Source organism: Salvelinus fontinalis, chromosome 10 (assembly GCF_029448725.1).
Source record: "Salvelinus fontinalis isolate EN_2023a chromosome 10, ASM2944872v1, whole genome shotgun sequence".
Lineage (NCBI taxonomy): Eukaryota > Metazoa > Chordata > Actinopteri > Salmoniformes > Salmonidae > Salvelinus > Salvelinus fontinalis.
In genome coordinates, this window is record NC_074674.1 from 27,225,904 (window position 1) to 27,238,800 (window position 12,897).

Below are 12,897 nucleotides of genomic sequence, written 5' to 3' on the forward strand. Positions count from 1 at the left end.
GCGTAATAATTGTTTTTCCTGGTTGAGCCTCTCTGTGCCGTACCATTAGTGCAAAGGTCACAATGCTGAATTTACCCAAGTTAGACACATTGTATGAGTTTGACTACCCCAGTTGCTCTCAAGTGTATATAATGTATGATATCATGCAGACAATACATCCCTGTGCCATCTGCTGCTGTATCATCCCATCCTGAACCAAAAAAAACACTTAGCACTTGAGTGACTCTGTAAAATTATGAAACTCAAGAACAAATTTAGTTATGCCATTTTAAAAGAGTAAATCAATCTGCCATGGATCATACCATGTACAGCTTTGAATGACCAGTCATTGCATTATAGGCCTAGACTTCAGCAAGCTGATTCTATTGTAAGTCACAGGCACGTTGTAGCCGACTGACTCCTAACTGTCAATACCTTCAAGTCTGCAGGCCTATTTATACCTTTCTCCCAGAGCTGTGTTGTGTACATGCATTTGTAGCACTATGGTCATGTGGAATGTTAAAAGAAGGATTCTGTGCACTGCAGAAAGGTTTGGAGTCACTGGGTTCAGATCTGCTGCATTGGTCTTAGATTTGGGTACACCTATCAAGAAACACAAACAGTGATCAGAGTTGAGTCATTCATTATAATGGAAGCACAGATCCTTCAGTGTTGATTTAATGAGTCAGTAGTTATCCCATGATTCATCTGTCGAGATATGATGGGTTTGTCAAACTCACAGTAAAGTCTGTGCCAGTGCACGCTCTGATGTCATCAGGAGTCAGCCCCTCCCAGATCTCTATGAGAGTGAGGCCGCTGGCCTTGTCAACATCAAAAACTGCCTGGGCGATGGGGGGGAAGTGTAAGCGACTGCATACAGGGAGAGGAGATTGACACTGCCTGCAGCTGACAAGCCTAACTTTATTTAAAAAGCTCACCTTTTCAGTGATGATCCTATCCACACACTGCTTCCCTGTCAGTGGGAGAGTACAACTCTCCAGGATTTTGTGTTTGTCCCCCTTAAGTTTGTAAGGAGAAAAGGTTTACTGTAGGGTACACTCCTATAGTGTATTAGGTACAGTAGTAAGGTCCAAAACCATATGTATGAAGTACCAGGGGTAGTGTCATTGTGTACCTTAGCAGAATGCTCCATGGTCACCACCACTTTGGTTCCTGCACTTGCCACTAGGTCCATAGCCCCTCCCATTCCTTTCACCATCTTTCCCTTTGGAAGTCAATGAAGAGAGCATACACATGTTGAAACATTATATACACGTATTCCTACGATTGGCCAGGGTGAAAGAGACATGATCATACCGGGATCATCCAGTTGGCCAGGTCCCCATACTTAGACACCTGCATGGCCCCCAACATGGTCAGGTCAATGTGGCCACTGAAAGTAGAGGTGGTTCATGTTACCTTCAGCTACTCCAAAGGAAAAAGTGATACTAAGGTTAGCGGAGCTAAAGATTGGGGAGTACAGTAGGGGGTTTGAGCACTCACCCCCTGATCATAGCAAATGATTCATCACTGGAGAAAAACGCAGCTCCAGGAACCACAGTTACAACCTCTTTACCTAAATAACACAAACAGAGACTGGGTAGGAGGGTAAAGGTCAGGAAAGATGTTCCAAGAAAGCTTTGATTTGAGGATAGCATGTCCAAAGACTTTCTTCAACTTGTAGGTGTAGTGTTGACATATGGGCTTGCTGTACGCACCTGCATTGATAAGGTCTGGGTCTACCTCACTTTCGGTGGGATAAGGACCCTTTTTATAATGCATAGACAAAACAACACAATGACACAGACACACACACAGGGCTATGTCAAAGAGAGGGTGCCCGCTTTCCTGAATGAACATTGTATCTGTAAATCTAACAGTTTAATATGGCTCACCAGACCCAGAAGTCCATTCTCACTCTGTAGGTGCACAGTGATGTCAGAGTTGATGAAGTTGCTGGCCAGCATGGGGATCCCAATACCAAGGTTTGCTGAAGAGGCTATAGTCAAGGGACCTATTAATAACCAATCACATCCACCACGTCTACATATTGTACATACCTAGGGCTGTTTGGTGACCATATTACTTCCACACCGGCAGTCATGAGTCATGAAGGCAGTCAAATTCCATGTTTAGTCATGGTAATTAGGCTTTTCCAAGCTCTGATGCTGCTAATGGTCATTAGTAGTCTACCAAACTTGCTAACTGCCTGGTACACCGAACTCTACTGTTCCTCTAATCACTCTGACATCAATGCAAATGTAATCAAAAATATAATCAAACACTTCATGTGAGCCCATGAGCTCATGTTGTGCAACATTTCTATAGGCTATGTAATTGCATGAGAAAACAGAGTGATGGTCTCTCAGCTTTCTATAGGCTAGGCCTTCTATATTTATTTCTCAACTTTCCTGATATTAAGCACATTGTTTATCTCTACAACAGGAGTATAGGCTACCTGGCTGGCATGAAAATGAACCACGGGAAAAGTGTCCTAAATTCGCTGTTTAAGTACAAAGATTACATGTCGTTGTCGTCGCCCCCCCAGTATTGGTAAAAATTCAAATCAAGAATAGTCTGATGGGTGACAATATTAGCCTATCACTTGTGAATTATATATTTTAACTTGTGAATGATGCCCAGCATAAGGCAAGAAACAATGCTTTTTTTTGCGACTTCTTCGAATCATATACGCACACCTCATGTAGCCTAATTTTGATAAGGTTTGTATCGCAACTAAAGTGGCCAAATAACTTCTTAATTTTAAGAACATTTAATCTGCTTACAAAGGGTGATCTGCTTACATAAGGATCGCATGAGTTTCAAGTTTGGGGAAGAATTTTCACCTTAAAAATGCACTTTTAGTATAATAAAAGCATTATATGCATAATCGCATTTGCGGAAACCTCTCACTCAACATCAACAAAAGAAGGAGATGATCGTGGACTTCAGGAAACTGCAGCGGGAGCACCCCCCTATCCACATTGACGGTACCGCAGTGGAGAAGGTGGAAAGCGTGTGGTGAAGTGTGTGTGTGGTGAAGAAGGCGCAACAGCGCCTCTGGGTGAAGAAGACGCAACAGCGCCTCTTCAATGTCAGGAGGCTGAAGAAATTTGGCTTAACACCTAAAACCCTCACAAACTTTTACAGATGCACAATTAAGAGTATCCTGTCGGGCTATATCACTACCTCGTAAGGCAACTGCACCGCCCACAACTGCAAAGCTCTCCAGCTGGTGGTGCGGTCTGCCCAACGTATTACCAGGGCCAAACTTCCCGCCCTCCAGGACACCTACAGCACCCGATGCCATAGGAAGGCCAAAAAGATCATCAAGGACATCAACCACCCGAGCCACTGCCTGTTCACCCCACTATCATCCAGAAGGCGAGGTCAGTACAGGTGCATCAAAGCTGGGACCGAGAGACTAAAGAACAGCTTCCAGCTCAAGGCTATCAGACTGCTAAAAGGCCATCGGTAGCACATCAGAGGCGGCTGACTATAGACATAGATTAGGAATCACTGGCCACTTTTAGAAATGGATCACTAGCAACTTTAATGTCTCCATATCTTGCATTTTTATTTTTTTATTTATTTTACCGTTATTTTACCAGGTAAGTTGACTGAGAACACGTTCTCATTTGCAGCAACGACCTGGGGAATAGTTACAGGGGAGAGGAGGGGGATGAATGAGCCAATTGTAAACTGGGGATTATTAGGTGACCATGATGGTTTGAGGGCCAGATTGGGAATTTAGCCAGGACACCGGGGTTAACACCCCTACTCTTACGATAAGTGCCATGGGATCTTTAATGACCTCAGTGAGTCAGGACACCCGTTTAACGTCCCATCCGAAAGACGGCACCCTATACAGGACAGTGTCCCCAATCACTGCCCTGGGGCATTGGGATATTTTTTAGACCAGAGGAAAGAGTGCCTCTTACTGGCCCTCTAACACCACTTCCAGCAGCATCTGGTCTCCCATCCAGGGACTGACCAGGACCAACCCTGCTTAGCTTCAGAAGCAAGCCAGCAGAGGTATGCAGGGTGGTATGCTGCTGGCCCAGCATTACTCATCTCATATGTATAAACTGTACTCTATACTATTCTACGGTATCTTAGTCACTTTAATTGTGTGTAAATATTGCATCACTCATCTCATATGTATATACTGTATTCTATACTATACCACTGTACCTTAGTCCAATGCCGCTCTGACATATGTATATATGCTTAATCCATTCCTTACTTAGATTTAAATGTATTTGGGTATATGTTGTGAAACTTTTAGAATTACTTGTTAGATATTACTGCACTGTCAGAGCTAAAAGTACAAGCATTTCACTACACCCGCAATTACATCTGCTAAACACGTGTATGTGACCAATACATGGAATGGAACATTCGAGCATATAGCATACTGCCGTGTGCGCATTTCTGCGCTTATAATGTGAAGAAATAGCCTAATAGTTTATCAACATTTTCTGCCACATGTTCTGATCTGTTGGGTCCACCACATTGTGTAAAAAAAAAAATAGTGACGCTAGTGGTTGAATTAATTTAGGATCTATCGCATTTTACAACTGTTCCAGACTATGTTTGGAATATTTATTTCTCACACAGAACAGGTCAACTTTTGTACTATGGGGGATAGTCGATTGACATAGGCTAGTTGTAACGTTCCTGACCTGTTTTCTGTTGTTTTTGTATGTGTTTATGGTCAGGGAGTGTGTTTTGGGTGGGCAGTCTATGTTTTCTGTTTCTATGTTGGTTTTGGGTTGCCTGGTATGGCTCTTAATTAGAGGCAGGTGTTTGGCGTTCCTCTAATTAAGAGTCATATTTAGGTAGGCGTTGTCACAGTGTTTGTTTGTGGGTGATTGTCTCCTGTTTCGTATATGTATGTACCATACGGGACTGTTTGGTTGTTCGTTCGTTTTGATGTAGTCTGTTCCTGTCCGTGAGTTTTACGTTTTAGTTAGTTAAGTTCATGTTCAGGTTTTCGTCTATGTCGTTTTCTTGTTTTGTAATTTTGTAAGTGTTTGTTTTCGTGTTGCCGTCGTTTCGAATAAAGAGATGGCTTATTTCCCAAATGCTGCGTATTGGTCCACTGATCCTTCTCTCCTCTCCTCGTCCGAGGATGAGGAGAACGACAGCCCTTACACTAGTGCTTTTGCTGTTAGTTAGGCCTTTCTCATCTTGTTGGCTGACGAAAAGTAAATGTGGACAGTTCTTCCAATATGAATCTCAGAATTGGATAAGGACGCACACAGTTGCATCCCTGAAATGTCTGTCTTCACTTGTAGCCTGTATGAAAAACCCGATCACGTGATGGAGAGCCATGTGAGTGAGAGGTGCTTCGGAGCACGCAGCACTCAGGGAGAAGGGAACAAGGGCCACTGGCCACAAAAGGCATGGATCTTTTTAGGATGCATTACGGCCACAAAGGGGATGACCCAGAGAAATTCAAGGCATCGTCAAATTGTGAATGAGAGACTGAAGTGTGAACAGCCTGCGCAAATAAACAGAGCAGAGCTCATGAGCTCATGTCTTTCAAAATTAAGCATATAGAGTACCTATTTCTTTGTTAACCGCTCAACACAGAATAGCCGCATGTGCACACTCCCTCAAATCGTTTGGAGAAAATATCCTTTCAATTTAATTCAGCTTTGTTCAATTGTATTCTTCATACTATAAAATAATGCCACGGAATTCTAAGCAAATCTTGTCTGCTAAATGAATTTCTTTAGAACTGTCTAAAATAAAGAATGGATTTATTGTGGTGTAGACTATATTACATGGCTTTATTAGACATCAGTGGCTTGTAGGTTGTGTGCAAGCCAGGAGATGCTAAATGTGTTTGTTAATTAACTGTCACTTACCGTGAGACCGACCAGTTATTTTGCTTGACAATCACCGGCTGAGGAAATTTCGTGACCGCCATAGCCCTATATGTACCTCACGTGTATCAATATCAATCCACACTGTTCCCTCCGGCCCTGACCCTGTGTAAAGGATACCATACATCCCATCCTGGAACTCCAGTGCTGCCCTCCTGATGATCCTCTCTCGGAGCAGGTCTGCCTTCCTCTTGGGTTTGGGCGTCTCCATAGAGCCTTTCTGGACCGTTCTCTTCTGCACAGTGAACAGGGATTATTGCCAATCAATAGCACAGAGAAAACAACCGATCGCACATTACCTGCCACCAACAGACTAACAGACATAGACAGGCAGGCTTACCTCTATCCTCTTCTCATAGACTGCCCCCTTCACAATCCTGTCAACATAGATGCTGGGGACATGGATATCTTCTGGAGCAAAGGTCCCCACATCTACAATCTCTTCTACCTAAGACAGCAGTAACCAAAGACCCAGTTAGGGTTTAAAAGTCTGGGGTAAGGTTCAGTAAACTGTTAGGCCACACATGATAGTTGAAGAAACTGTTCATTGAAACTGGTTCATTGACATGCTAACCTCCACTACGGTGACTTTAGCTGCTTTACACATGGGCTGGTTGAAGTTCCGTGCTGTTTTTCTATAGAAAGACAAAGACAGTATCATGAACTGTTTATTGTATGCTGATATGCTAAGTAGAGTCAGTGCATGAACTATAGAATCATTCACAGTGACAGGCGCTGTTGATTGATTTTGAATGTTAGCACTAGCAGTGGCGCAACACCATGCTAGAAAATGCTGACCTCTTGTGGAGTTTGAATATAACATGTTCTTATGATTGTTGTGAAGGTTGTTGAAAAATCAGCCAACCCCACCTGAACACAATGTTACCGGCTCGATCAGCTTTCCAGGCCTTGATCAGAGCAAAGTCCCCTGTGATGGCTCTCTCCATGACATAGTGGATGCCATTGAACTCCCTCACCTGTGGGATAAGGACATCACATGTGTCAGGGTCAGGAGTAAAAGCTGAGCTGATCCCATAGTGTCCACCTCTATCTCTCTAATATTACCGGGTCTTTCTTGGAAAAAAAGATGTCAAGTATCCTGGGTAAATAAAGGTTCAATATGAATATCTGTGTGTGTGTTTTTGCATACCTCTCTCTTCTTGCTAGCGATGGCCACACTGCCGTCTGTGTTGTATTTGATGGGTGAGCCTCCCTCCTGGATCAGTGTACCATACCCAGTGGGCGTGAAGAAGGCAGGGACCCCAGCACCGCCGGCACGTACCCTCTCTGCCAGGGTACCCTTCAGTAGATGTATTATATATGAAAGTCATAATACGATCTAACACGTAGGCTATAACAAGATACAAAAATTGTATAACAAACTTGTTATAGCGAGCATGACATGCAAATCCATTTTTCATTACAAACCAGATGGAGAAAATACTTTAGAGTGACACACAGTCATTAGAGTCTAACCTGAGGCGTTAGCTCCACCTCCAGTTCCCCTGAAAGGTACTGTCTCTCAAACTCTGCATTCTCCCCAACGTAGGAGGAAATCATCCGCTTGATCTGCTTGGTCCTCAGCAGCAGACCTAGACCAAAATTATCCACACTGCACACACACACACACACACACACACACACACACACACACACACACACACACACACACACACACACACACACACACACACACACACACACAGATTTATCCACACTAGAATAACAGAAATACATTTCTATCTTGCTTAGATACATACAACACATGCACAAGAACAACTATACTCAAAGGCACTCACACACACACTCATTTTGTAGTAGCCTAATTACCCAGCGTTGTTGCTGACTGCTGTGATACCTTTCACTCCAGTCTTCAATAAACTCCCAATCAGATTCTCGGGTATTCCACATAAACCAAACCCTGGAAAACATTCAGAAGAATACATTAAACTCTGAATTATCCTATACATTACCCAAACTAATGTACAAGCGCAAACATGGAATGTTAATGATTAGCTCTTAAACAAATATGACATATTCTTTTCCCAGAAGCAGAAGATATGCATGAGGTTTGAAACGCAAAACGTTTGAATTTGACATTTGACTAAAGCATAACTATGTGATGAAAAAGGCCTGAGAGCAGGTACAGTATGCTACCTCCGACCAGTAGAGTGGAGCCATCTGGGATGTCTTTCACTGCCTCTGTGGGGTCGGTAAAGAAACGGGCATCCCTGGGGCAGGAGGTGGAGAAGTAACAGCCACACACCCGAGGGTGAGCAACACACTGAAATAACCACATGACAATTTGGACAAGGACATCACAGTAAACCTGGATTTGACCAGTGAATCAATAGAGTTAGTTCCATCCCCCTCAATGAAATTGATACAAATGTGCATGTTGTTATTTCGTGACCCCATTTTGTCAGGGGAAAAAGATATGTTAGAGTTGTGGCAAAATTGGTTCATTCAAAGTAATTCATGTAGCACGGGCCCTGGTTTCTCTCATGGACTAGGATTCATTCTAGAATAAAAACTTGTAGAAAAGCTTGAAGGTTTCCTACTTGATTTATACAAAGGCTCTCCACTCAGACAGTTCTCATCCATAAGAACTCTGAGTGACCCATTCACAGTATTATAGCACTCCCACATACAGTGCATTCGGAAAGTATTCAGACCCCTTGACTTTTTACGCTACAGCCTTATTCTAAAATGGATTAAAGTCCTATAGGTGCCTTTAGGCAAACTCCAAGCGGGCTGTCATGAGCCTTTTACTGAGGAATGGTTTTTGTCTGGCCACTCTACCAAAGGCCTGATTGGTGGAGTGCTGCAGAAACGGTTGTCCATCTGGAAGGTTCTCCCATCTCCACAGAGGAACTCTGGAGCTCTGTCAGAGTGACCATCGGATTCTTGGTCACCTCCCTGACCAAGGCCCTTCTCCCCGATTGCTCAGTTTGGCCGGGCAGCCAGCTCTAGGAAGAGTATTGGTGGTTCCAAACTTCTTCCATTAAGAATGATGTAGTCCACTGTGTTCTTGAGGACCTTCAATGCTGCATAAATGTTTTGGTACCCTTCCCCAGATCTGTGCCTCGCCACAATCCTGTCTCGGAGCTCTAAGGACAATTCCTTCGACCTCATGGCTCTGACATGCACTGTCAATTGTGGGACCTTATATAGACAGGTGTGTGCCTTTCCAATTGTATTTTTTTATTTAATATTTAACCTTAATTTAATTAACTAGAAAAGTCAGTTAAGAACACATTCTTATTTACAATGAAGGCCTACCAAAAGGCAAAAGGATTAAAAATAAAAAATAAATATAATATAAATATAGGACAAAACACACATCACACAAGACAACACAACACTACATGAAGAGAGAACTAAGACAACAACATAGCAAGGCAGCAACACATGACGACACAGCATGGTAGCAACACAACATAACAAAAACATGGTAGCAACACAACATGGTAGCAGGACAAAACATGGTACAAACATAATTGGACACGGACAACAGCACAAAGGGCAATAAGGTAGTGTCACGATCGTCTTTGGGTGAGAGAGAGGACCAAGGCGCAGCGTGTGGAAAATACATCTTCTTTATTTTGGAAGAGAGAAAAAACACGAAACGAACACAAACTAACAAAATGACGACCGTGAAGCTATAAAGACAAATAGTGCTGACAAACACTACATAGACAATTACCCACAAAACCCAAATGCATATGGCTGCCTTAAATATGGCTCTCAATCAGAGACAATAAACCACAGCTGTCTCTAATTGAGAACCAATCTAGGCAGCCATAGACATACAAACACCTAGACAAGACATTGCCCCATTAAACATACAAACCCCTAGACAAACCAAAACACGTACATCCCCATGTCACACCCTGACCTAACTAAAATAATAATGAAAACAACGATAACTAAGGCCAAGGTGTGACAGGTAGAGACAATACATCACACAAAGCAGCCACAACGGTCAGTAAGAGTGTCCATGATTGAGTCTTTGAATGTAGAGATTGAGATAACTGTCCAGTTTGAGTGTTTGTTGCAGCTCGTTCCAGTCGCTAGCTGGGGAAAAAATCTAATGTGCAACAATTTCTAAAAACCTGTTTTTACTTTGTCATCATGGGGTATTGTGTGTAGATTGATGAGGGGGGGAAAAATATTTAATACATTTTAGAATAAGGCTGTAAGGTAACCAAATGTGGAAAAAGGGAAGGGGTCCAAAAACTTTCCATATGCACTGTATGTACTTCAGAGACAAGAATAAAACACTCGAGGTTCAGAACAGATACTCTTGTGAGGTTCCTAACAGTTCCATACTATTAAACAGTATCAATAGTTACAATTTAGCACACAAACGTTACATTGTATATGGAGCAATACAATACTACCTTGATATACTGGATGAATAAACAACATATTACCTAATGTTCAGGTTTACACATAACACAATTTGTTGTGGTAAAATTATAAAGTTGTTCATACCTTGCCATACTGCATAGACAGTATTCCTTTTTGTCTTCTCACTGAAGATATGTTTCTATAAAATTGCTCTGATTTTGACAGAATTCTGAAGGACGCCATTTTCAGAATGTGTCTGTCAGTCTTTCAGAAAACTGAGTGGTGGAGGTTTGCAGTACAGGTCATTCCCCCTGGGCCCAGTCAACAATCAGGCCAGGAGGGGTGGGGGCATCCCTGGAGTGACAGAGGAATTGACCAATTAAAAGTGATACTGCTTATTAGTACCATAGTGACCTAAAGGTTTAAATGTAGGCTTTCAAAGTACCTCGTGAAAGGGCAAGTCCCTGTTTCCCCCACATTCAAGTGAAAACCTAAAAAGGCATGAGACCAGGTAGCATAATCACAGGATCAACATGGAAGACCACATCTTGAGAAGTATTTCAAGCTTTCAATTCCAAACTTTGTTAGGGAGAGAGAGAGACTGTCTATTTATGAGAGCATGTGCATGGAGGGTAGGGAGTCTCACTTGACAGATTTCCGAGAATGAGTTGAGTCAGGGGCTCCTCACATGCCAAACACTCTCTCTAGAGCCAGCGAGATAATGACTCTGAAAAGTGTGGCAGATTTGTGAAGGAATACATCTTCAGACCCTATCTTCTAGATAATAGAACCTCTCCCAGGGCTGAGTGCCATGAGAGGAGAATGTATTCCATCTACTGTAATTTGAGTAATCTAGACATAGATTTTCCACAGCTGCTATGATTTGTTTGGTGAAGGGAAAAAAGTCAAAACCATATGTTACTTTCAATAACATAATCCCTCAACCAACCAACCAACATAGAAAACATGGACACCATTTCAAGTTGTATTAGTTGTATGAACAAAATACACATGGTATACACTTCCTGCTAAATGTTTGTCTTTCAGTTGTGAGTGCACTTCAGTGTGCAGGCTATGCCCACTCTAGTAGATGAGACTGGGGGTTAAAAAATATGGACTCATCCCCTCCTTATAACCTAACGTTGAATAGGTGAAAGTGAGTATTCCACTTCATTGAACTCTTCAATCCATACTGCGAGGAAAAAATCTATAGAAATGGCGTCCTAAATCAATGGATGGGCCTTACATGCCCCATAGCCACCACATGTGCGTCTGTGAGAGCGGACATTGAAGAGGTCATAGACTACTTACAGATGAACAAGAAAAACAACTTGCACAATCTCGAAAGGCGGTTCCGTAAAATAATTGAGGACAATTGTCACCGGGTGTAAATTATGACAAAGGTTTCTTTTCACGACTGAACTGTAAAGTATGTAATTTGTGTGCGTAAAATGCGTAAACAACTTCTCCGAAATTATTTGTGGTCTTGCCTGATATGTTCAATATTTACCAGCAGGTGGCGCTTTCACGATGCCACAGAGTGGTGGATTCGATTATGCTGAGCCGCGGGGCACCGGGTTTATGGACCGAATTATTGCAGGATCTTGTAGGGAGCCGTAGTCGGGAAAAAAATACAGCTAAAGTAAAAATATATATTATTTTACTGCAACCACCAACCACAGGAGCCTGCTCACAATGTTCAAAATACATCAGAGAGCATTTTCCCCAGATTACCAATAGCATTTTCTAACAGATTACCAATAGCTTCTAAAAAAAAAACATAGCTGTGGTATAATGTCAAATCTACCATTCCAATGTTTTAATTGCTATATTGTATTTACTTCTCCACCATGGCCTATTTATTGCCTTTACTTCCCTTATCTCACCTCATTTTCTCACATTGTATATAGACTTATTTTTTTACTGTATTATTGACTGTATGTTTGTATACTCCATGTGTAACTCTGTGTTGTTATATGTGTCGAACTGCTTTGCTTTATCTTGGCCAGGTCGCAGTTGTAAATGAGAACTTGTTCTCAACTTGCCTACCTGGTTAAATAAAGGGGAAATAAAATAATAATAACACAAGCAGATACTGTATTCCTACAGTCGGCAGAGCCACAATTTGGGCAGCATGCGGGCCAAATATAGAACAGCTTGTTGTGGCCATAGACATATAATCCATAGAAGGGTTTTCGAACCTCTTTAGCTGGCAATTTGACTGTTAAACTAATGGGTACAATGGGTAGCAATGGCTGCCATTGATATATATATTTATATGGTAGTCAATTTGCCTTTGCAAATTTCTTAATCTGGTCATGGACTCGTGATTTGAACCGGAAAACATGGTGAGGGAGGCAACCCCTTCTCAAATCGAACACTAGCCTAATCTGCACAGCTCGGTTGTGTTGTCAACAAGGCAGCATGGTGCATCGTCCAGAAACATACATCTGTGTTTGAATTTTCAAACTACTTTTCATTGGGGGACGTTTTTATCAAAAGCATTCCCTTTTGCATGTGAAAACACAGAATCCTACTCATTACTGCACGTGATTAATTAGGCCTATATCACTTATGTTTTAGGCCCACACCCCTTTTGTTTTTAACCGATTTCGTCTGCTTTCAACTGGACACCTGGCTCACGAACGAATGCAATTTACTTTCACCCGGT

General features: G+C 42.2%; 1 protein-coding gene across 1 annotated transcript; it reads right to left on the reverse strand.

Annotated features, from left to right (window-relative positions):
• Positions 1-220: 220 nt before the first annotated feature.
• On the reverse strand, positions 221-10,519 carry LOC129863890 (succinyl-CoA:3-ketoacid coenzyme A transferase 1, mitochondrial-like). Its single transcript, XM_055936281.1, has 17 exons — positions 10,371-10,519; positions 8,031-8,157; positions 7,704-7,794; positions 7,350-7,485; positions 7,024-7,173; positions 6,744-6,850; positions 6,448-6,508; positions 6,214-6,321; positions 5,994-6,108; positions 1,875-1,969; positions 1,698-1,746; positions 1,483-1,555; positions 1,297-1,372; positions 1,115-1,204; positions 918-998; positions 720-821; positions 221-582 (listed from the first exon to the last, which is right to left on the reverse strand). The coding sequence occupies exons 1-17, from the start codon at positions 10,467-10,469 to the stop codon at positions 547-549; spliced, it is 1,596 nt and encodes a 531-aa protein (XP_055792256.1). The 5' UTR covers positions 10,470-10,519; the 3' UTR covers positions 221-546.
• Between the last annotated feature and the right edge of the window lie 2,378 nt (positions 10,520-12,897).